This window comes from Haliotis rubra, unplaced genomic scaffold (genome assembly GCF_003918875.1).
Source record: "Haliotis rubra isolate DU_JTF1 unplaced genomic scaffold, ASM391887v1 Scf208, whole genome shotgun sequence".
Lineage (NCBI taxonomy): Eukaryota > Metazoa > Mollusca > Gastropoda > Lepetellida > Haliotidae > Haliotis > Haliotis rubra.
Window position 1 is genome coordinate 738,409 of NW_025766092.1, and position 24,667 is coordinate 763,075.

Consider the following 24,667-nt stretch of genomic DNA (forward strand, 5'->3'; position numbering starts at 1 on the left):
GGATGTTCTGAGTCCAAAGAATTCGACGAGCGAGAGAAGAAACATGTGAAGGAAGCGGATCAATCCAAGAAGCAGATTGAGGCCATACTGGCCAGGAACCGGAGGAAGAATGGGGGTGAGGAAGAGCGTCGTCATTACATGTTGTCTTGCAGCTAATTGGGAAGAATGTGGAGGAGGAGTTATAACGAGAGTGTACATATTTACAAGTGTAAAGAGCCATTTCAGTCAACACTACAAATATAGACTAATACTAGGAGAAATCGTGCAAACATGTTGGATTTGTTCATATAGATTTTTAGTTTATTAATCTGGGGTGTGATGTTTATAGTAACACTACATGTACACGAAGAGGCGAGGCTAACTGCATTTCCGAGGCCTGCACATCATTTGAACATATACATGTCTTTTCAAACAAACTTATTGGGAGGGGTGGGATGGGGGATATAGGTTATAGAAAAACAATTAGACGGAAGTCATGTATTTTACGGAAGTGTTTTATAAAGTTCGTAAATATTCAAAAAATATTACGCCATACTTTCGTACTTAGTCATGTCAAGTTTCGAAAACTTTCAAACAATTAAATGAAACTAGTCAACAGTAGATTGAATAGTGCTAGTTTTACCATCCCCGACCTGTGGTCGTATGTTGGTGTTGCTCTTCCAGTGCCGAGTGCACTGGATGTTGATAACTGAGCCTAGTCATGCTTTCCACAATCGGGATACATACAATTTATATTGCGACTGATACAAAATTCATGTGTAGATTTATTATTATTTTTTTTCAATAATAGCCAACAAAGACTATTTCTACACGTCCCTGTATAAATATGAAGGAATGAATGCCGACGAATTATCATTTGAAGAAGGAGAACAACTCAAATATATTCAAAGAGGGTGAGTTGTTCATAGCGTAGTTGGCTACTGAACGTTATGTGTGGTGACATCTCTGTCTTCAAACACCAAGCAAATATCTAAAGTTTACTGTGAAAGTTTATCGTTCAATAACGGTAAGATAGGCAATGACCTTTCACTGATCCTAGGACCGCCTCCGTGGTGTAGTGGTTAGAGCGTCCGTCCGGAGTGCGGAAGGTCGCGGGTTCGATCCTCGACCGCGTCATACCAAAAGACGTTAAAATATGGTACTTGTTGGTCCCTGTCTGGCGCTCATAATGGGTACAACAAGGACTGGTCTCGGAGTCAGTATAATGTGTCTGAGTGGGGTATTCATGCTTCACTGCGGCATGGTCTCTCAGTGAGCTAACACTATAAAACCAGCTTAAGTCTGGGCTAGTACAAGCAGCCGCACATACAAATATACACGCATGCACGTCGTCATATGAGCGAAATATTCTCAAGCACGACGTTAAACCCAATTTCACCTCACCTCACTGATCCTGGCAGGGAATAAGTAATCTGTATGCCATATTGTTTAAACTCTGTCACCAGGAATGACGAGGAATGGATACTGTGTTGCAACAAGTCAGGAAGAAAGGGTTATGTCCCCTTGTCTCACGTGGTACGGCAGACAGAAGACTCGTCTATAAAAGTTAACGAGTGGGTATATACATCAAGTTACAACATCTCTGGATAATAGTCACTGCAGTATCATCTGTCGATGGAAATTATAACAGGAAACCACATATCTATATGTATGTATGGTTCTGTCTAAACAATACCGAATACTGTTATTCTGAATTCTGAAACAACACACACACACACACACACACACACACACACACACACACACACACACACACACACACACACACACACACACACACACACACACACACACACACACACACACACACTTCACACTAAAGGATAGTGATAAGTAACCCCTCAGACCTTGAACAGACTTTCAGCAGTTACTTCGCAGCCAATCGGTTCAATGAGCAATGTCCTGTTGAAGAAAGTCGTGGATGAGAAGCGTTTCCATGAAATCTACTCGAGTAATAAGATGTTTAAATACACAGAAACACAGGACCAGGGCGAATCTAGCCTCCGTGCCCATATTCGGGCTTGTTCAGTAAATACGGGGTGCACGTCGATCTATGGCGTCCCACCTCTTCCTGAAAGTTGTTGCAACAGAACTGAAGACATGGTACGCTGGACAGTATTTTGTGAAGTGAGATAAGCATACCTAAAGGGAAGTAGTTTGTCTATTGGTTAAAGGTCACATGCAACGTAAAACACAACTTTGCAGATTCTGATACCTTTCGGTATGGTCTTACCGAAACAAAGCGTCAAAAATGCAAATTCAACTTATAAAGTTGAAAAATAACGCGATGAAAAAAACCGCGCGAAATCGGAGTTCAAACGTTTCACTAATTTTCCCCAGACTTTTCTGGGGAATTCTTTCAACAGCTGGCTGCGCTCATAGCACGTGCGCAGTGAAATAGGTTCGCGCAACTAGGAAGCGGGCTGTCTGGTGAATACTCGGTGAAGGCTTTGGTGTGAGCTATTTTCATAATGTTTTGTTGATATCTCACAGGCGCGAGCTTTTTATATGTTATGACAGTAAATAAACTGTTTATATAATTTCATTTGTCTATTTCACCACACGTTCTTCTTACGTGTCACTTTCTCAGTTCGATACTTAAAAGCATTGTCATTATTTAGCGTTGACAGAATTTCTAACTGTGATATAGATATGTCGCTGTCACAGACAAAACTCAATGTCTTGTTTTATTGACACCTGTGTGTCTGCCTGCCTGTCTGCTAATGACAATATTCAATACACAACTGCGATCACTGACCACATGCAATTTGAACTTAACACCAATCAGGCTATACACCATAAACAAAACGCATTGATTTATGGCCCGAGTTCGGTCTCTGTCACATTATGTAATTACACAGACAGGCAGGTGTGATACTTAAACACATGACATGTTATGATGTCTGTTGATTGCAAAATGTTATACACAAAAAATGAGCATGTATTTACAAAACCCAACATCTCTTTATACACACACAATGAACCGTGAAGACGGCATCTGCAAATGAACCAGCCGTTACACTTGAGTGCACACCAACCCGCTCTGACTGGGTTCGGTATCCCGGCTGCTTCGTTTCGAGGGAGGTAACCCCAAGTACAAAATATTGCACTTTTGATTTGCGATTATACGCTTATAATTGTTTATTTGTTTTTTCATAATCAACAATGCATATTATATGTCATGAGGAAGTGATAATTGTGTTTTAATTATGTTTGATTTTTTGGTTGCATGTGACCTTTAAACAAAACCAAATCTTTCCCTGTACATTGTATACTTCAATAGTAACATATTATATTGTGTTCAAAAATACCTACATCGTTAGCAGCCATTAAATGTATATATATGCACAGTATGGCCATAATAAAAACACCAATTTTGGTTAGGTTCCGTTGCCGACAACAGGAAGCTGAACATCCCAATTCCACACCAAAGGTCACTTACTTGAAAATATTAATTGAATTAAAAAGAACAGCAATAAATATTTAAAAATATGGTCAGTATTAATTACTGAATGGATGTACATAGAATACACAAAACTCTTACACAAAATCATCCAATCACAGCCGTCAGATGGTACCTCCTGCACGAAAAGTTCTTCTTAAACTACGGAATCGGATTTGGTCTAGTATAACCTGTACTGTGTTGGCTTACAGCTGGTGGTTCGTGGGCAGCAGGGAGGACGCTGAGATGGTGCTCTTGAACTATCACCATGGCAAGGCCACTGGGATATTCCTGGTCAGGGAAGCTTCAGGTGGGCAAAATATTTAATACATGACACTTTTCTTTTAACTAGACAAACAATCAGTGTCCGAGTGGAGTACCAATATCATCGAAATGTAACAAAGCAAAAGAGTTTATGGCATCAACAATAATAAAACCAATCTGCAAATAGAATATTATAAATATATAACATTGTGTATACATTTAGGGATGTGTGAAGCAGATTCTCGGAATGTATATCTCTAATAAGGGACACAGTTTTAACAATTTAAACAGTATTGCTTTATTCGTCATATTTGTCATGTTGATCAGAGTACGGTGTATTTGTGTAGTGTGTATAGTCCCTGGTTACAGACAAGTCCGGCTATGTTCTCTGTGTACGGGCGGTCGACGTCAGGAACAAGGCCGTTGTCAACCACTACCGGATCTACGGTTCCACCCAGGATGGGTTCAACTACAAACAGTACTACTTTCCTACCATACAAGAGCTCATTGAACATTTCAAAGGCACGTTAGTTTGGACGTCTTTTTCGTTCTGTGGTTCTGAAAAGCACTTCTATTCATAAAACGAGGAAGAGAGGTTAATCACTACATGCTGGTAGAAGATGGCTAGAGATGAGGATAGGCAGCTACTACGATATTTCCTTACCTCCTTACTTAGATTAGAATGTTGAAGCCACTTTGTTGAAGTATAATTAGTAGCAATGAGTTCTGCGGTATTTAAGGAAGTAGAATGAGAGCACCCAACACGGTGTTTGAGGTCAATCGTATAAATATTAGGGGTGGGTATTGCAGAGAATTTCCATATTGCGATATAATTTTATTGCGATGCGAAAGCATGTATTGCGATATGTATTGCAATATATTGCATGAAGTTTTTTAAACAAAAATCTACTTATAATCGAGGTAATGCTTGATTTATAGAGCAAAAACACAACAAAACCACTATGCTTGATTAATCTTTTATAACAACTTTTAATCATGACAAATTAAAAATGTGAATAATATTTGGCAGAAATGAAACAAGGACATATCCAAAGATTTCCGAGAGTTACGAAGTTTTCCGAATGCAAGTCAAAATACCGGTTTTTCGATCAGCGTATCGCAATACGTATCGTTTTCATATCTGAACCGGTAAATACCGGTAAACCGGTTATATTGCGCAGCCCTTATAAACATCCTTATAGCTTTATGGTTACCGTAGTGGTACTTGGGAGGCCACTGGCGAGTATGAAAAACATTAATATGACAAACTGTCTCGTAATTACATAATGGCGTGAAGCAGGTTGAAGCATAAACAAAGGTTTCTTTGTACAAGGACAAAATATAATACCAGCCCCTATGACATAACAGAAATCAACCCTGTATTAATTTTGAATTAATGTATCCTTAAATATTGAATATGGTTTTGAAGCTTAACACACTAGTTATGTAAAGGTCTTAGCCTGTTAATTCTAAGTGCTTGATTGCGTTTCTGCGATCATTTCAACACTCTCTGGTTCAAATCCAATTCATTCACATGAGTACCAATGATATTTTTCTAGGTCACAATAACTTTTACCTCTGTGTATATGTTTGAAGACCTCAATTAACCGCCACAACAAAATGAGTCAATGTTAAACTTTACAGAGGACCTGGGATTGGGACATCTGCTGACTCAGCCCTATTCGAGAGTGAAGCCTGTTCCTCATCTCCGGGACATCGAGGTTAGGAGGAACGACATACGTTTAGGAAAGATGCTGGGTGAGGGTCACTTCGGCGAGGTTTGGGAAGGTAGGTCTGTTTCATCTTAACGTGATTCGCGTAGAATGGTTTTATCTTCCTCCCTTAGACACCACGTTTAGACACCACGTTTAGACACCACGTTGCTTCACGTTTATGAATTGTAGCTGCTTAATGTGGTTGCCAAATAAATTCAAGTTTTATTGCTTATTTTTGTACATGTAAAGGAGCTGTCCAGTGATCTGAAGTGTCCAAACTCGTTGTAGTTTGTAAGCACCACGCCATGCGTGTTGGTACCAGCACAATATTAACCATCTTCACGGTCTTCATCACTTTCTTCCAAAAGCATAAACACTGATATTACTGCAATACTGTTCAGAGGTCCAACTCAACTGCTAGACTCATTTGGTATTGTGTCGGTGTTTATAAGGCCAGCTTCACGACAAGATGCCTGTCGCTGTGAAGGTCCTGAAAGAAGGATCCATGACAAAAGAAAGCTTCATGAGCGAAGCAAGGATCATGAACAAGCTGAGGCACCGTCGGCTGGTGCAGTTGCTGGCTGTGTGCACAGAGAGGGAGCAAACCTTGATTGTGATGGAGTTCCTGGCCAAAGGGCCTCTACTGTCATACTTGAAGGGAAACACCTGTTCCTTCCAGGATTATGCCACCATTTCACTTCAGGTAACATATGTGATTTGTTCTGAAGCTTACGTTTTACAATCCAGATTGTTAAAATATAATATGTGGAAATTTCTATGTTCGGGTCTGTAGATATATGTGCTTCTACAAAACAGGAGAGAGTAACATTTATCGAACGCTGCAGTCAGCTGTTGTGAGTGAATTAGGTTTTACGCCGCGTTTAGCAATATCCTAGCAAGAACACGGCGTGGGACACCAGAAATGGGCTTCACACATTGTACCCATGTGGGGAATCGAACCAGGGTCTTCGGCGTGACGAGCGGACACTTTACCAATAAGGCTACCCCATCTGTAGATATATGGTGTTACAAAATAGGACAAATATCTAATTTTACGCTCTAGGCTATAGTGAATGAATTAGGTTTTACGCCGCCCTTAGCAATTTCCTAGCAAGAACACGGTGGGGGACACCGGAAATGGGTTTCACACGTTGTACCCATGTGGGTATTCCCTATTTATTTTATTGCAGTGACTCGGACAGTCTGTAAATATATGGTAAAACCTTTTAAGGGACATTTATCCCTCTGAAGTCTGTTACAATTACTGTGCCTTGTTATAGCTTGGTCACATGTATCGGAAGGTCCATTGATGTCTCGGTCTTCTCCATGTTGGCAGATTGCTGAGGGGATGGCGTTCCTTGAAACACAGAACTACATACACCGGGACCTCCGTGCTGCCAACGTCCTTGTCGGTGAAGACGATGACGTCAAGGTCGCAGACTTTGGACTGGCCAGAGTTCTCACTGACGAGCAGATTTATACAATGTCGCAGAGTAAATACATTCGTTGTTCCGTCACCCATTTCTCCTTTTCGTACACACCTGGTACCTCAGGAAACGCTCTTTAAATCTTCAACACCATCATCACATGGTTAGGGTACAGTCGGAATCGGAAAATAGACTTTACTTTTTAAAGGTGTACATTGAGAAGAAATACTGAACAAAACTAGTTAGGGATATACATGTATGTACATTTTGAAATTATGAATAATGATCTATTTATTCATTGACACACTGATAAAATATCAATCATAAAAATTCCAATATCCCTAAATTATTTTGTCCAGTATAGTATAGAGAGAATCATATGATACTGCTTTCCGTTTAAAGTGGCTAATTATAGACGCAATTGCACCTTTACAATTTTTATTGATGCAATTGATATTCTTTTTTCACAGGCACCCCACTTCCTGTAAAGTGGACCGCGCCTGAGGCCCTAAAGTCTCAAAACTTTTCCTCAAAGTCAGACGTGTGGTCGTACGGTGTCCTCCTGTATGAAATCATCACTGATGGCAGGGATCCCTATCCAGGTAAGCTGGTGCTAGATGTTTTGTCGCATTGATAAATATAGGATGTCTCCCATTGTCTATTGACATCAAATACTTCCCAAGAGATCAACCAGAGCCAATGTGGATCCAATGCGTGTTTTCGTTACCCCATAACAGACATTGAAATACTCGAGGTTAATGATATACTCGAGGTTAATGATATACTCGAGGTTTTATTATTTGACACTATGAAATCGTTCAACGCACAAAGTGTGAGTGATTCACCCAGTGTAACATGTGGTGTGTCGAATGATATGTAGTGTTGCATCTCGCCACAGAAAAAACGACGTGAAACAGCTGTCTGAAGTTCATGGGAACGTTAGTAATTATTGTGCAAGCATGCATTGTGTCTATGTAGGGAGATTGGAAGTATGTGACCTTATTTTCATACTAATCGGCTTATTAGACCATGCTTATATGTCGGGTTTCATACACCTATAACACTATCCATAGTAGGATCAGTTCGTTAGAACTGGGTTAGAATTTGCTTTCAGCAACCCATGTATGTCGTAAGAGACGACTAACGGGATCGGGTGGTCAGGATCACAGACGTGGTTGACACATGCCATATTATTTCCAGTTGCATAAATCGATGCTCACGTTGGTTGATCACTGGATTGTCTAACCAGACTCGATCATTTACAGGCTGCCGTCATATAGCTGGAATATTGCTGAGTGCGGCGTTAAACAACAAACAAACAAAGTGACCGCCCACAGACTCGCTTTGCCTGGTGTCAGTGCATATAACCCTTCTGTTTCTACCTGTACATTTAAGGCATGACTGGCCCGGAGATCGTCAGTGAAGTGGGAAATGGCTACCAGATGGCGAAGCCCAACGTCTCTGAAGACGTGCTAAATACCTTCTACCCAATCATGCAAGCTTGCTGGAACCTGGCGCCCAACAAGAGGCCGACATTTGTGGCGTTGCACCAGCACCTCTTTAACATCAGTCAGCAGTTAACTTGAGAAAAACATCATGTCAGTGAATATAAAGCCCAAAAATGAACAGGGCTTAGATTATGGCTTCTGTTCTGGTATCAGTGACATCACGATGGCAGGTTGGAAAGTTCATTTCTGTATGTAATGTACCGAATGTGTGAATATGTATGTGTGTTGAATATGTAAATATTGTTGTTCAAATTAAACTCTTTAATAAATGTTGGACCGAATGATTTAATTATGCTACATTTATGCTTAAGCGACAAAACAGGCATCAGGCGAATAACAGAAAAATGCCCTTGCTCCTGATGGTCACAATCTACATCTGTTATCGAGGTCTGTAGCTTGATTAAAGTATTAAGGGCATTCTATTGATCTTATGAAACGTCCAGTTCTTACAACAGTAAGTCTTGATTAACTGCCCGAACACATTTAGTTTGGGCGTTAATGGTGATCTCTTTGTATAATAGTGATTGAAGCAATAAAGAAAATGATTGTAATGTTCATCTCACTGCAACAATGGTCAAGTTTCCAAGATACGCCAGGTATCCAGAATAACAATGATCTGTACACAATGTTGTCGTAACTGCGTTCGGGTGTCAGTAGACCCGCGAAGATCCGGGTTGGAAGATTGATCTTCAGTATTCCATGCTTGTCATAAGAGGCGACTAACGGGATCGGGTGTTCAGGTTTGCTTACTTGGTTGATACATGTCATCGTATCCCAATTGAGTAGATCAATGCTCATGCTGTTGATCACTGTATTGTCTGTTCCATACTCGATTATTCACAGACCACCGCAATATAGCTGGAATACTGCTGAGTGCGGCGTAAAATTAAACTCATTAACTCCCTCGGGCGTCAGTAGACCCTGCTACAGATACCTACTAATTATGACCGTTCCAAGTTCTACAATAAGTGACGGCCACTCACCTCTGTCAACTGAAAGGCCGCACTACTGTACTCGTGTTACCGCTTAAATGGTTCGAGCCTGACCTGATCTTGATCACATGCTCCAACATGATTTCTTAAGAACTGCATGTGTCTTTGCACATATGTTTCGTGACTTGAAAAATAGCGGACAGCACTGATCGGCGACTCACCCCTTTCCAACTGTCTGCACATTGTTTTAATGTAAGATTAAACTGTACTGTCCTCCTGGCGTTTATGTTCTTCCCTTACCTCGCGAAACCGACGGCACAAAAACATCCCTCGATTGCTCTCGTTGTAACTCGCGATATTCTGTCACCATTGTTTTCCCAACCTTAAATCACTCATGAGAAAACCGCAAATCTGAATAATAATTGTCTAATGGTTTAGGGATGTTTACATCTTAGCAATTTTGGTTTTCTTGTAAATGTGGTAAGAGACTTCAATAGTTTGACCAAAAACATGTTTGTTTCAAAGATCTACAAATATCTGCACCAAGATTTAAAATTTCCCTTTGTGAATAGTCTTGGTCGGGCGCAATGCGTTCATATTACAGGGGACACCAATACACGTGTCCTTGTATGTAATGCCTTGATACCTTAAACATGTGTTGTGTTTTGATCCCGTTGGCTTAGTGTAGTTAGAGGTATTTGCAGACTATGACTTTAAATTCCAGGGGTAGCCTAGTGGTTAAAGCGTTCGCTCGTCACGCCGAAGGCCCGGGTTCGATTCAGATCATTTCTGGTGTCCCCTGCCGTGATATTACTGGAATATTGCTTAACCAAACTCTTCCACCCACTCATGAGTGCGACGTTTCGATATAGAATCTTCTAAATTCGTCACGGAATCAATTCTGTCAAATATATGCCTGAATAACATAGGCATGTCTGTATGTCTGAGAATAGGGTGTTAATGAAAGTACTTCATAGAATAAATAGACAAAGCGGTAAAGTCTCTAATGGCATTTAATGCACAGTTTTATCATTAACTGAATATTGTTAACGTGTGGCACTCACGGGATTAAGAATTCACGTTCTTAGTTTTGATAACGCCTTACCGTAATCATTAAACAGTGATACGGCATTTCAATTTGACAACATATAATTTTGTCGTTTGAGAAAAAAATGAAGGTAAACTGTTGTTCACAGGTGTATGTCCAAATTGACTTCCACAGTAATAATAATAATAATTGACCAACAGACGCTTTAACCTTTACCTTTATCTTAATTGCTATATATACTGAAAGGCAAAAGAAACGTCGTAATATTGGAAATGACTATTGAGTATCAATGGAGTATTTGAACTTCTTTTTTTTTAAATATACACCGGAAGTCAAGTTTGTGGAAAACATGAATCGTGGTCGTATGGCCTGTTTTGCCCAAAAAAGTATTGTTTGAGAATGAGGTTAGAAATATTTTTGTTCGTGGCAAGGGAAGAGTTCGCACAAACACAATATTGAAATCGAGATGCACGTGCATCACGCATGCATTCAGGCATAAATTGCCGGCTTGAATGGCAATCGTTCACTTGTTTTCTGAATACAGCAGCTATGGCTAGGTTAACGAGAGGTGTTGATGGACGATATGACGGTCCTGGCGACGTGTTGTTGCACGGGGTCGACCACTACGTAGATGGTCATCGGTGCAGTTGGTGGCGTTGTATCGCTGTCTAAGACGTTCTATCGTTGAATGTGGGAGGAAAGCCCGAGGTCATGCAGACTCAGACTCTCACCGCTTTTTGAAACTCATATGCACGGGACATTCAGGGTTTCCAAGGATAGGATTTACATGACTGAACATACGTCTCAGCTTATAAAGATGGATAGGTCCTCTTAGTAAACTAGGGGCGGTGGGATAGCCCATTGGTTAAAGCATTCGCTTGTTACGCCTAACGCCCGGGTTCCATTCTCCATATGGGTACAATGTGTGAAGCCCATTTCGGTGTCCCCTGCTGTGCTATTGCTGGAATGTTACTAAAAGGAGTATAACAGCCAACTCACTCACTCACTCACGCACTCACTAAAAAGGAGTATAACACTCACTCACTCACTCACTCACTAACTTCACCAGATCTGCTGTCAATGATTTTCTAGTGATGGTGATGGTGCGAATCTGTTTCATGAGATGCAGGATGGAACACATCATTCAGTTGCATTTGCTTCAAGGGCTTTGACGACAAGTGAATGTAATTACGCAGCTATTGAACGGGAGTTATTGACTGTAATCTTCAGGCTACAGAAGTTCCAAAAGTAAATGTTTGTGACGACATTTACTCTGGTGACAGATCTCCAACCGAAAACGACCCGTGAAGGTCCGGGTTAGAATATTGATCTTCAGTAACCCATGCTTGTCGTAAGAGGCGACTAACGGGATCGGGTGGTCAGGCTCGCTGACTTGGTTGACACATGTCATCGGTTCCCAATTGCGCACATCGATGCTCATTTACAGACCGCAGCCATATAGCTGGAATACTGCTGAGTGCGGCGTAAAACTAAACTCACTCACTCACTCCAACCGAAAACAGGAGTGCAGGAGATGTACAGATTCAAATATTCACTTTACGACGACTTCCGTGGAAGATCGTTTTTCTGTCAACCCTTAAAACACCACATCGAACCGTCACCTGCTAATGTCATTGGATGCGTGGTTTCCTATTCCAGTAACAATGTTACGTGTTAATTCCCGAGTTACGGAAAGCAACCAACAGACAACAGAGTAATATGATATGATAGACAATTGTATTCTAAAATTAACCAACTTTACAAATTAATGCCAGTCAGTAGAAAGGTGTTTCAGTGGGAGTATTATTCCAATAATATATAATACAGAAAAAGAGATTAGAGAAATACAGACAGAGATGGTGAACTTCATCTCACTGCAAAAATGGTCAAGTTTATGAAAAGGCCTCGAATCTAGGGTAAGAAGGCAGGTAGGTGGGTAGGTAGGTAGGTAAGGTAGATAGGTAGAAGGTAGAGGTAGGTAGGCAGATAGTTAAGGAGGTAGGTAAGGTGGGTAAGCAATGGGTGGGTAAGGTAGGTAGGTAAGGTAAGGGTAGGTGAGTAGGGTGCAGGTAGGTAGGTAAGGTAGGCAGGTAGGCAGGTGGGCAGAAGTAGGGTAGGTTATGGGTGGTGGATGGGCAGGTGGGTAGGCAGGTAAGGTAGGTTAGGTAGGTAGGTAAGGTAGGCAGGTAGGCAGGTAGGTAGGTAGGTTGGTAAGGTAGGTAGGTAAAGGTAGGTAGGTAGGCAGGTAGGTGGAGGTAAGATAGGTAGGGTAGGTAAGGTAGGTAGACAGGTAGGCAGGGGAGGTGTAGGTAGGTAGGTTGGTGCTGGTATATATGTAAGGTTCCAGGTCATAGGTCTTCTGCAGGTAGGTAGGTAAGGTAAGGTGGTAATTTAGGTAGGTAGGTGAGGTAGGTAGGTAGGTGGGTGAGGTGGGTATGTAAGCACTCCGTGCAATGTTCAACTGGTACATTATTCCCTTCTCCTGGTAGGTTCAGGTAAGGTATACAGGTAAGGTAGGTAGATAGGTAAGGTGGTTTGGTTAGGTAGGTAAGATAATAATACATTATAAAATGAATAATGGTAAGGAGGTAGGTCATCGCCGATATACCACCATTCACCCACTTCTTAAAAGAGTACGTAACAAAATGTCGCTGTTGGCCGGTATATGCCAGGTATATGACATCCTGAAGATCGATCTGCGCAATGGGGGTACGATGACTTCACCATTTATCAGTATCTACAGCAAATAAATGGCGCATAAAATCTTATATACTTAGTCAAATAAAATTGAAAGATGTATACATGACCGTAATTAATTCATATTTGAAGAAAATAGACAACCGGGGTCGTGAGATCGATCCTTGCTTAACACCTGCAGATGTTTGAAATGATGGACTTATCTGACTCCTGGTTTTCAGACAAGATATAACAGCTGTGGACATAACGTAGCTAAGAGACGCGCAAACTGCCAAGAATATCTCAAAATAAATATCTCGAAATGAAAATACCTTTGTTCAGTTCGACATCTTGCTTGGAACTGGATTTGATAGGCAGGTGGTGTCAGGACTGTCTTGATTTTGTACGTCCGGGGATCTGATGAAGGTAAAACTTGGGATGGGTCCTTGGTGAGATTGAATTGCTGTAAGATTGACGACAGAGCAAGACCAATTCCAACACGAGCCAGTTTCTGACCAGGACAAGAACGCTTTCCTGTACCGAACGGTATAAGTCTGCAAAATATAATAGTTCAACACAAACCGTCTATTTATATATGTCTATTTACATTGTGAATTTGCAAGAACAGTAAATAAGAGCGACAATAATGTTTCCATACATCTATAAGAAATCTCTGCTGAAAGAGATTTTATTGTACAATTCTGACTACATGTATATCATTTGTTCACGTAAAACATTGGGAACGTATGGTACAAGCAAAGATCGGGAAATGGATTGGACATTGTTCTTGTTAGAACGTCAACTAGCTATTGTATACCCTTACTAAACCATGTAGCCACAAAGACCATCGTGTCTTTAGTCTCCCCTCCTCCCTAAATGTACAGATAATTAATCAAATCATTTCAATCTATGATCAATAGATAATTGACATAAGATAACCGATATACCGGAAGCTACCATTTTCAAGATTTAGACTGAAACCAGTTAATGATATTCATGGCACAAATAATTTGGTCCTGTCACGTTTACCTTTGTCGTTTTTCATCATCTGGTGGCAACAGTTGGCCATTTTCGTCCAAAAACCGATTCGGGTCAAAGGTGAAGGGCTTCTCCCAAAATGTCTCTTCATGATGTACTCGCCAAATGTTATATACCACCTGCAATGTGGAATACACTATATCAGTGTGGTATTTTACGCCTGGGTCTCCAATGATCTATCCGTATTTGTGCAGCAAAAGAACATGATTTGAAATGACGATAGTTGGATCTAATATATTTAAGAATCATACAATATAGTATCATACAAAAGGATCTTTCCCCTTGAAGATACATGATAGACCATCCCATTCGTGATTATATATTCGGGTGCATTTTACTTCTTGTTTTACAGGTCTGAAGTTAGGATAGTTTTAAAGTAATGCTTCACAAAGTATGTTATGGACTTTGGTAGGCGGCAGCCGGAAAATACATATCAGTTTAATTTAATTTAAGACATTTAAAACGCAAAACAAAAAAATATGAAGTTTAATAACATTTTAGTTAAAGCGTGTATTTCTAAAACATCAAACTAAGTTTATGATTGTTTTGGCTGAAAAATATAATACGGGATTTTGTTTGACGGAATTTTTTATGATACATTCAATAGCGGCTGGGTGAATTTTGATAAAGTAAGTGTTTGTCCCCAATATTCCGACAATATCCCGACACATCCTGTATTTGGAGACCCGTGAAGGTCCGGGTTATTGATCATGCATAACGCATGCTTGTCGTAAGAGGCGACTAACGGGATCGGGTGGTCAGGCTCGCTGACTTGGTTGACACACGTCATCGGTTCCCAGTTGCGCAGATCGATGCTCATACTGTTGATCACTGGATTGTCTGGTACAGACTCCATTAATTACAGACCGCCGCCATATAGCTGGAATATTGCTGAGTGCGGCGTAAAACTAAACTCACTCACTCACTGTATTTGGATTGGATAGGTGACGTTACTGTAGGCGTCATCAATGATCAACACTATCGTAACAAGACAATACCTAATGTTCAAATCATCACCAAACCAATAAATACAAGCAGCAAACCCCTTCCACATCCATATGAAATCTCAAGAGTCAACAGTACAGTTTCGATTATATCATAAGCATCTGTTTATGAATCAAGATTGGAACAGTGATGATACGAGGTGTTTGCAAACAGGTGAGCGTATCCTGCCCCAGGGTGACATCCCGATCAACATAAATGCGACATGGAATCATAAAACCAAGGAAATAAACATATGTTGTTGTCGAAACATATTGCAACATATACTCATGCCAACAATGGTTGTCACCCCCTTCAAATATTTTAATTGGAGAGGGGGTGTAAGGTGAAGTGGGAGGGGGTGACAACCATTATTGGCATGAGTATATAAGAAAGTAAAATAGAGTATCCATATTGACCATACCGTTGTTCCTTTGGGTATAAAATATTGCTTGTAGGAACAATCCTCTGTGGTTATTCGTGGAACCGGGAGACCAATAGGGGTGAAGTAGCGGTATATTTCCATCTCCACGGCCTTGGTGTAGGGCATTTTGTCCATGTCCTCCAGACCCGGTAGTCGGTCCTTTCGAACAACCCTCTGGATCTCCTCTTGGATCTTCCTCTGGACCTTGGGGAAGTGGACCATGGCCAATAGGGCTGCATATAGTGTTGGTTTGGGTGATAGGATACCTGTTGAGGCAATGAGTCTAAATTAATCACACTCAATTCATAGTAATGAAATGTGTTTGCGAGCGTGTCCTACCCAACCAGTGGCACCCATCACAAAGAGATGTACAGGCAAGTCAGCTGTTCACAGGAAAATACACCTTAACAATAGCTACTAGTCAAAATAGGGAATTGCAGCTGATATCATTTTTGTCAGAGTAGCATTAAATCTGGACTTGTCCTCCATACGTCAACCATAAAACCTTTTGCAAACTTTACTTGTGTATTGAACGTCATAACCCTCCAACAACAATTGAGCTTCGATCACTTACATCCAAATAAAAAATATGCAATAACCCTGGGCCCCGTTTCTCAAAGCTCTCGTAAGCCTAAGATCTCGTAACTTTGCTTGTAGCATTCGTACCTCCTATGTTACAGTATTAGGCTTACGAGAGCTTTGTAAAACGGGGCCCTGAACTGTAAGCCCGACAAGACAGGCTTCTTGAATGGAAGCATATTTAAATACCAGAAAGAAACCAAGGAATAAAACAGTTCAGCTGGACCTGCAAACAGACAGTCAAGCACCACGCCTTTGATGTTATCTTTGGATAGGTTGCCATCTTCATATTCACTCACAAGCAGCGTGTAGAGGTTCCCTGCCAGTCCACAATTCGTTTCCTATGGGCAAACATTCACTGTTAGAAGTGGTCAGGCAATAATTGAAAAAACACTATGTATTGTTTCTCTTTTATAACTTATCTTCATAAGTTGGCACACCCAGCCGTATAATTAGAAACAATAATGGAAATACCATTAAATGCCATAATGTAGACATATATCTTAATGTAACGGTCGAACGTATTATCATCGACGATGACGTATGATTGTGAAGGTGTCGTCCTTGGGTATGACTGTCCACGTCCACCTTATTGGATTCTGAAAAAACATCTACCCGTCTAATGCTTTCCAAAGTGTCCATGAAATATTGAATACAATTTTCTAATCTCTGGCAGGAACGTTTGAGACCCGATGACACGCTTGTAATAAAAGGAATATTATCCATCAGGATCATGTTCCTGTAGTTGAAAAGCAAGTCAACTTCCGTAGTCAGATGATGACATGTTTCCAATGCCTTGTGGCCACTGTCAAACCTTTGCCCACAAATCTGAAAAATTATAATAGTATTTTACGTCAACAAACAGAATACACCTGCGAAGAAAAATGCGCCACTCGTTTCTTTGAAAAAAGGACAGGGCAGAACAAATACAAGGTGAGGTGAGGTGAAATTGGGTTTTACGTCGTGCTTGAGAATATTTCGCTCATATGACGACGTGCATGCGTGTGTATGTGTATGTGCAGCTGCTTGTACTAGCCCAGACTTAAGCTGGTTTTATAGTGCTAGCCCACAGAGATACCATGCCGCAGTGAAGCATGAATACCCCACTCAGACACATTATACTGACTCCGAGCCGACCAGTCCTTGTTGCACCCATTAATGCCGAGCGCCAGGCAGGGGCCAACAAGTACCATAATTTAACGTCTTTTGGTATGAATCGGTCGGGGATCGAACCCGCGACCTTCCACTCTAACCACTACACCACGGAGGCGGTCAGAACAAATACAAAATACGGACATACCCGAAGGTCCTAATTTACATAAATCTGTAGACAATGGCCATTATAACATGGCAGTTAGCCTATCTACACTTCGGAGTCCATGCACAGTGTATGGCTGTTTTTTTTACATAAAAAAGATGCTCCAAATGTTTAAAAATAAGGTCGTAGAACGGGATAAGTAAACGTATTTAGCAGTTTTGTAGTAACATTTTCACATTTGCTGTGCTTTCCCCATATAATCAAAGCGTATCTTAGATCGAAATTCATTTCAGTAGTGTTTGCCTCTCAATAGTACAAGTAATCTTCCTTACCGACATCAACATCAAATTGCTGACATATTGGTTAATATCTTGCAGTGGGTCGCAAGGAACACCTCTTGTTTCTCTGAATCGTTGGATTAGTTTAACCAGCTCCACGTTGACTAGCTGTGCGATGTCATTGATAGCAGCTCCATTTTGCTTAAGTCCCACAAAGGCCAGTTTCTTCATATATATTTCATTCGTGTTCAGGCATTGAAGACTGATATCGTCAGACAATATATAGGTACCAAGGTATGATTTCCTTCTTCCGCTGAAGACGTCAGAAAAGGCAGTCGAAGTCACAAGATCTCTGATAATATCTGCAGCATCAAGAACTACAGTTGGTGTCCTCAACAGGTGGATGGTGAAGATACCGTCATATCGTTCTCCAAGTTTGGTGAGATCGAACAGAAGGGTCTCATGCTTCACCTCAAGGAAATTACCAACAAGCGGTAGGGGTCTTGGGCCTGGTGGCATTTTTCTGTACTTTTGATTTATATTGTATAGGTAGAAGATAAGCAGTGCAACGACTGCTCCTAGGAACCATTCCAGTGTAATCATGGTGGCTTCAGATACAGGGACACCTTTATTTACTGAAGCAGAAAGCAGAGGAAAGGAGTTGAAACTCAGTGGGTAATACTTTAATGAAATTCTGTATTTTGAGATGTTATATTGTTTTTGTTGCATTGTTTACAACTCGTAGAAGTAGTCAATATGAGCAACACACATAGATGTAAATGAACGGAGTGCTCTTCGTTATGTTAACCATAACTTGACCTGGTAACATTGTATGATGTGTCTCGTACTCATGTTAAATTTTAAGAAACAAGAATGTTTTCACGCATTTGATCGTCTATTATCAACGCCTATGATCAACTCTAAGTGAGGCTGTCATTCAGATGCTAGATTGTTCATAAATCAATGGACGAATTGTCTATATTTCCTCCAATAATGTCGGAGAGTACATTGAATTATTACATGAATACAAATTATATGATTACGTAAAAATCATATTACAATATAAACGAAAGTTAAGAATATGTATTCATAATACACTGGAAGTGATGGAATGAAATACGAATTGCTGCTCTGGTTATTATATACCCAATTATATTCATGCAGAGAACACGTGTATCATGTGAGAACAAAACTCGTATAAAGTGAGTGATATCAGATTTCCACTCTACGATATTGCATTGAAAGGAAAATTAGTGATAAATCCAGAACTACGTTTGCGAGATGCGTGCATCCTTTCGGGCATAAGGTTGTATGCAACTGACATCTACCTACAGTACAACTATATCAAAAGTTGTATTCCCAGGAACATTGTTCATGAAGTTCTGAGATATGTGAAAAAAGGCATCAATAGTGAACACCTCAGATATCGCTCGTCATTAAAAGTATATTGAACTTAAGTGTGAGCCTGGAGAATATCACAATATGAATGATGCTTATTATATAACGTACAAAGAAAGTGAGTTAAGTGAGTTTATACAAAGAAACTAACCGTGAGTGCCATGACAGTTCAGTCAAGACAGTGCTCCCTTGACCATAAACTCCGTAAATATCGAAAGCTTCTCAATTAGGCAATAACAGACATGTGAAGGTAATTAAACGCTTATCAAGGCATGGTTGACAAGTGATCCTCATTGAATTTAATGCGGTTAATTCTATCACATCAGAGAGTATGTGCTCAGTGTTTTGCATGTATTTTCTTAAACTCTAGCTACGTCTGTAATGTCTGATTGTGTCGATAATCGTTTGCTTCTGGTGTTACTGAAATTGTAAAATGAATAATAAGATTACATTTTTTTATTCGGACACATTTCATTTACCTCCCAGTAGATTTGGCATACTGTTAAATCATTGAAAAATGGCGTTCATCCCTCAGCCTAAGTTGCCCTATTATCTAACGAGCCCATCAAATGTGCTTGTAGATCATTATTTGGCCATGGAACCTTAATTTTCAGTGGCATTATTTAACATTAAAGCATACCATCTTATCTGGCAGGTAAGGTGTTACCAGTAAGAATACATTTAAATGAAAGTGTGACCAAAATATTTTCATAGAGGGTGGCTTATTCATAAAGCTGTATGACATGGTTGTAGCTGTTACGGCATGGTGTCTTGTCATCCATGCAAACTTGCATAACATACACAGGCTATAACTCAGGTACAGGTGTACATAGTATTGGCCAGGGACGAATGAATGAATGAATGAATGAATGAATGAATGAATGTCTTTATTTCCTCCAAAAATATATTCAAAGATTACATAAACAAACATCAGTTAGTTACATATATCCACATATCATATGTACAAAGCACGGCTATTTACAACAATGATAGTTCAGAAAGTATACATCAAGGAATCCTTTAAAGAATAGATATACATGTAGTTCGAAAAATGTAGTATGATGGTTTGCCATGCTGTTTCATGAAGGCCAGGGATGAGAAGTTTTGCACCACAAAACAGTACAAGGGCATCTTCATCATCAAGCATTTCAATTATTACATATAATTCTACGTCCAGTAGGTCAATTAGCGTCATATAGAAATTATTTCTTTGGCTCATTACAGATTCACAATGCAAAATGGTGTGGGCATAGCAGTACTTATTGCAAAGCATACATTCTTTTGAGAATTTGGCTTTAGAACCGACTAGTACAGCAAGTTGTATATGGTCTTTATATTCTGGGTACAGATACATTAGAGTGTAAAGTCTATGTAGACTCAGTGTTTGATGGATTACAGCATATCTGGACATATCCTCTCTAATGGAGAGTCTCAATTTCCATTGAGCTTCTTCATAAGAGAAGATACAACTTATAACTATTCTGCGCCAAACTGTCTTTGACGGAAATATACCAGTTTGCACGTAAGTTAATACATATTCCAGTAGATTATACTTCCGTGCTGTACATAACAGAGTGTTGCAAATACTGCGTGAGCTAATATTTAAGTGAACAGTGAGTGCTAAAAATGCACAGAACAGTGTTTTCGTTGATGAATTACAAGCGTTATTACATAATCTTCCAAGGAATAATAATTTACACTTGTCAATGTACCCAACCATTGTCCAGAGGCCTAGGTTGGCACATACAGAATCTGTTGGCATACGTCTGTTGAACCCTTGAATACATTTAGCGAAACATCGTTGGGTATTTTCCACCAGATCAAGGTTTTTACCATATAGCGTAGGCATGGTTTCACAACCATAGAAACCTGTAGGTAAAACCATTCTTTCCATATATTAACACATGTAACTGGATGTAAGTCAGTACTGTTAAGACCCAAAGAGCGCAAAGAATTTATGGTTTGCCTGGCCTTTTGACAGTTAGCGAAAACATTTACTGATGGACTTATATTAATAGAGGTGTCGCAAAGGAGAATGAGAGCTCAGGACAAGATTGTTTCCCTTTCCGAAAAACTACAACAGTGCTTTTCGATGCATTGTATGTTAGGCGCCATCTGGAAGCATATTCTGAAACAATATGAAGAGAATTCTGCAGCCCATACGGAGTGGTACTTAACAGTGTTAATATTAATTAAGAAGATAGCATCGACTCAGGATTTACGGGTAATTTAACATGATTAAAACGTAACGGGTGGGTTAATTTAAGGATATCTGGGTGGGCGGCTGATCCAGCACCTACCTTTGCAGCCATTTATTGTAGAAGCCTATGCCTTCTCGGGCGTAGTGGTTGGAAAGACGTGAGTATGTCAGGCTTCTTGCATGCTCGGTAGGCGGCTGTTATGTTAGATGCCGGGATGTAAGGAGCTTGGTCATTGGTTGTGTACGTTTTCATACTATTAGTCACATGTCGGTAATATAACCCTGCCCTACCCAAATCACGGTGGAAGTGGTGAGTGAGTGAGTTAGTGGAGTGGAGTGGAGTGGGGAGGGGTGTGGTGTGGTGTGGTGTGGTGTGGTGTGGTGTGGTGTGGTGTGGTATGGTGTAGTGAGCAATATTCCAGCTATATGGCGGCTGTCTGTAAATAATCGAGTCTGGACCAGATAATCCAGTGATCAACAATATGAGCATCGATCTAAGCAATCTGGATACGATGACATGTGTCAACCAAGTCAGCGAGCCTGACCACCCAATCCCGTTATTCGACTCTTACGACAAGTATTGGTTACTGAAGACCAGTTCTAACCCGGATCTATAAATATAGTTCATGTGAACAGCTGCGTTTTGGTGTAATGTTTTGTTAAGAATTCGCCAATTTTTACTGATTTTCATCATTTACTGAACTCATGACAATAATCCTTCAACGTTACGAATTTGTTTTACAATACTGTAGTTCATGTGTAAACAGTACCTTTAAACTGAATGAATATTTTGAAAAATAAAGTTTCGAACAGTTGACTCAAGTAAGTGGCTAAATTTACACTAGTGAGTCTAAACTTTTGATTGGTAGTATACATTAAAACACCAAAAACGAAACAACCTAAACTAAAATGCTATAAAGAATTCAGGATTTACACACCTAAAAGGGAGACTTTATACGGATCCCTGGCCTGCCTCTTCATGGGTCTAAAATTTGATATCAGCCTCCCAAACACCCGCGAGTTGCACAAACGAGCCTTCACACATACACCCATGGCAAGCCTACAGGTAGAATGTTAGACTCAACATAAGGAAATGTGCTGTAAGAGAGTGTGTATTGCTGTGTAGTGCTTGAAGAATGTCAGCGAGGATGACCACCCGATCCCATTAGTCGCCTCTTACGACAAGCATGGATTACAGTAGGCCAATTCAAACTCACATCTTTACAGGCGTTTGCAGAAGGTGAATAGTACTTTGTCTTTTGTCGCTACTGTTTTAGCTTTGGAAAGGCCATCAATGCATTACGGGGTAATTTTAACCAAAATAATAATTACCCACATATTCAGGTTAAATGTCTTGAAAATAATGGAGAGTCACTTTTATGAACATAGGCTGTTTGTATTTGCATATGTTATTACACCCCTTTCTGCAGCCACAAGGGACCATCTCCTGACAAGACGTTGATGCATGGTGAAGTGTCGTCCATTAGGGAACATATTTACCACTTTCCTGCTGTATCCAGAGTTAAGGCTGTGGAAGAAGTGACTTAATCAATGTCCTGCCTGGATGGGTGGCATGTTTTGAGCGTTACTGCAAGCACTGCAACATCTGCAGCTACTGCTCGAAACAAAATCTTTTCATGGAAATGTTTGGCAGCGTGAGCAACATGAAGTATGGCGTCAGTATCGGTTTCTTGATGACTGCAAGGGACAGGTGAGGATATATTCATTAAATGTTTTGACAGTACCAGGTTTCCACTTTTGAACAGTGACAGCTCCGTCAATAATTAAAGTGGTAACAGTTGACTCTTCTGATATTGCTGTAACAAATGTTTCTATATGTGCAAACATGTCACGTTTTGTACCAGTGCGAAAGCATCCATTTTCTGATAGGGATGGTATCTGCTTTTCATGCTGATCAGAATCATCTTCATTTCCCCACGTGACTGACGCCTAATGTACACTCTGAAAAGAGTTCTTCGTCACCCTTCATTGTTTCCAGGGGCTCCTTTCACGAAGCAACCTTTACTAAGGTTAACCTTAACTCCCATTCTTTAACAGTGCACTAAGTTGGTGATAATCACCTTAGTGCTTTGTGAAAGACACATACTCTTCTTCCCTTTTTTAATCAATCAAAGTTGAAATAATACGTGTAAGACAATACGTTTTGTTCTTTCCTTTGTGAAGGTCTCAAACTGTTCTTTTCCTCGGTCTCATTTTCACATGATGCTATGGTCCCGGGCAATGTGGAGTATAAATTTCAAAATTGCAGTATGTACGCTTCAATGATTTAAGCCACGGCAGTACTAAAAAGTAACTTTTTTGACGTTCAGAAAATACACGATGGCTTGCATGATGCAGTGATGTCCTGTAGCAACATTGGTGCTAACTTGTACATTAACCCACTGAGGAACATCAATGACCATGATGGTCCAAATTCGTCTGGCAAGACATCAGTATGATAAACCATGCCGAAGAACTGCAATGGGGAGTAGGGGTCTCGCCACCATTATCATCAGAAGAAGGCTGCGACGTCTGAGGGTACGCCGTCCGATCACACGCCCCTTCCTCACAGAGTGGAACCGGCAGAAACATCTGGTGTGGTGCAAACCCCTGTTCAAAGTGAAGGATTGAGGCATACACTATATCAGGAATGGCAGAGGAATCAGATGCTATTAATAGTGAGTGGGTTTAGTTTTGCGTCGCTTTAGCAATATCACGGCGGGGAACACAGACATGAGGGAATCAAACCAGCGTCTTCGCCGTAAAGGGGCGGTGGGGTAGCCTAGTGGTTAAAGCGTTGGCTCGTCACGCCGAAGACCCGGGTTCGATTCCCAACATGGGTGCAATGTGCAAGCCCATTTCTGATGTCTCCCGCCGTGATATTGCTGGAATATTGCTAAAAGCGGCGTAAAACCATACTCACTCACTCACTCACTCTTCGGCGTAAACTACCCCACCGCCGCTGCTATTAACATGATGCTTGATTGCCAGTACGAGGGGCAGACTGGCAGATGCTATAAGATGCTGCTACACCTGATGCTGTAGTGGTTCATACAATCACAACAAACCAGTGTTTAAAGTGCGACAATCCGATTTGTTTGGTAGTCATGGTGACCATACTTTCCAGCATTGTTGATGTTCACGTTTTTCTGTAATACCATTCTTTTCTCCTACGTAGTACTTTATAACTCCTACGTAGGACTTACTGTCTCCTACGTAGGACTTACTATCTCCTACGTAGGACTTAGTATCTCCTACGTAGTAGTGGGTATCTCCTACGTAGGACTTAGTATCTCCTAAGTAGGTATCTCCTACATAGGACATCGTATCTCTTACGTAGGGCTTAATATATCTCCTACGTAGGACTTAATATCTCCTAAGTGGGTTTCTCCTACGTAGGACATAGTATCTCTTACGCAGGGCTTAATATATCTCCTACGTTTATATGCATTAATCTGAAATGGTCGACTTAAATCCCCAGACACGCACACAATCTCCT

The 24,667-nt window shown here is 40.5% G+C and overlaps 3 protein-coding genes across 3 annotated transcripts; 2 read left to right on the top strand and 1 right to left on the bottom strand.

The window, feature by feature from the left end:
• The first annotated feature begins 725 nt into the window (after nucleotides 1-725).
• LOC124276325 (tyrosine-protein kinase Yes-like) lies at nucleotides 726-5,275 on the top strand. The gene is made up of 5 exons (XM_046711941.1): nucleotides 726-893; nucleotides 1,446-1,553; nucleotides 3,655-3,752; nucleotides 4,076-4,232; nucleotides 5,266-5,275. The coding sequence occupies exons 1-5, from the start codon at nucleotides 835-837 to the stop codon at nucleotides 5,273-5,275; spliced, it is 432 nt and encodes a 143-aa protein (XP_046567897.1). The 5' UTR covers nucleotides 726-834.
• Nucleotides 5,276-5,334: 59 nt separating this feature from the next.
• On the top strand, nucleotides 5,335-8,633 carry LOC124276326 (tyrosine-protein kinase FRK-like). The gene is made up of 5 exons (XM_046711942.1): nucleotides 5,335-5,494; nucleotides 5,874-6,124; nucleotides 6,758-6,914; nucleotides 7,319-7,450; nucleotides 8,244-8,633. Exons 1-5 carry the CDS (start codon nucleotides 5,335-5,337, stop codon nucleotides 8,432-8,434), a joined length of 891 nt encoding a protein of 296 aa, XP_046567898.1. The 3' UTR covers nucleotides 8,435-8,633.
• Nucleotides 8,634-12,957: 4,324 nt separating this feature from the next.
• On the bottom strand, nucleotides 12,958-21,364 carry LOC124276321 (cytochrome P450 2C7-like). The gene is made up of 8 exons (XM_046711937.1): nucleotides 21,269-21,364; nucleotides 17,625-18,205; nucleotides 16,650-16,862; nucleotides 16,261-16,375; nucleotides 15,456-15,721; nucleotides 14,042-14,169; nucleotides 13,345-13,566; nucleotides 12,958-13,073 (listed from the first exon to the last, which is right to left on the bottom strand). Exons 2-8 carry the CDS (start codon nucleotides 18,171-18,173, stop codon nucleotides 13,067-13,069), a joined length of 1,500 nt encoding a protein of 499 aa, XP_046567893.1. The 5' UTR covers nucleotides 18,174-18,205; nucleotides 21,269-21,364; the 3' UTR covers nucleotides 12,958-13,066.
• Between the last annotated feature and the right edge of the window lie 3,303 nt (nucleotides 21,365-24,667).

Excerpts from the sequence above, each read along its gene's own strand:
- LOC124276325 (XM_046711941.1), top strand. The coding sequence starts at position 835 with ATGAATGCCGACGAATTATCATTTGAAGAAGGAGAACAACTCAAATAT. Across the intron at positions 894-1,445 it reads CTCAAATATATTCAAAGAGG|GAATGACGAGGAATGGATAC; the intron begins GTGAGTTGTTCA and ends CTCTGTCACCAG. Across the intron at positions 1,554-3,654 it reads TCGTCTATAAAAGTTAACGA|CTGGTGGTTCGTGGGCAGCA; the intron begins GTGGGTATATAC and ends GTTGGCTTACAG.
- LOC124276326 (XM_046711942.1), top strand. The coding sequence starts at position 5,335 with ATGTTAAACTTTACAGAGGACCTGGGATTGGGACATCTGCTGACTCAG. Across the intron at positions 5,495-5,873 it reads CTTCGGCGAGGTTTGGGAAG|GCCAGCTTCACGACAAGATG; the intron begins GTAGGTCTGTTT and ends GGTGTTTATAAG. Across the intron at positions 6,915-7,318 it reads GATTTATACAATGTCGCAGA|GCACCCCACTTCCTGTAAAG; the intron begins GTAAATACATTC and ends CTTTTTTCACAG.
- LOC124276321 (XM_046711937.1), bottom strand. The coding sequence starts at position 18,173 with ATGATTACACTGGAATGGTTCCTAGGAGCAGTCGTTGCACTGCTTATC. Across the intron at positions 16,863-17,624 it reads GCAATTTGATGTTGATGTCG|ATTTGTGGGCAAAGGTTTGA; the intron begins GTAAGGAAGATT and ends ATAATTTTTCAG. Across the intron at positions 14,170-15,455 it reads TTATACCCAAAGGAACAACG|GTGGTATATAACATTTGGCG; the intron begins GTATGGTCAATA and ends TCCACATTGCAG.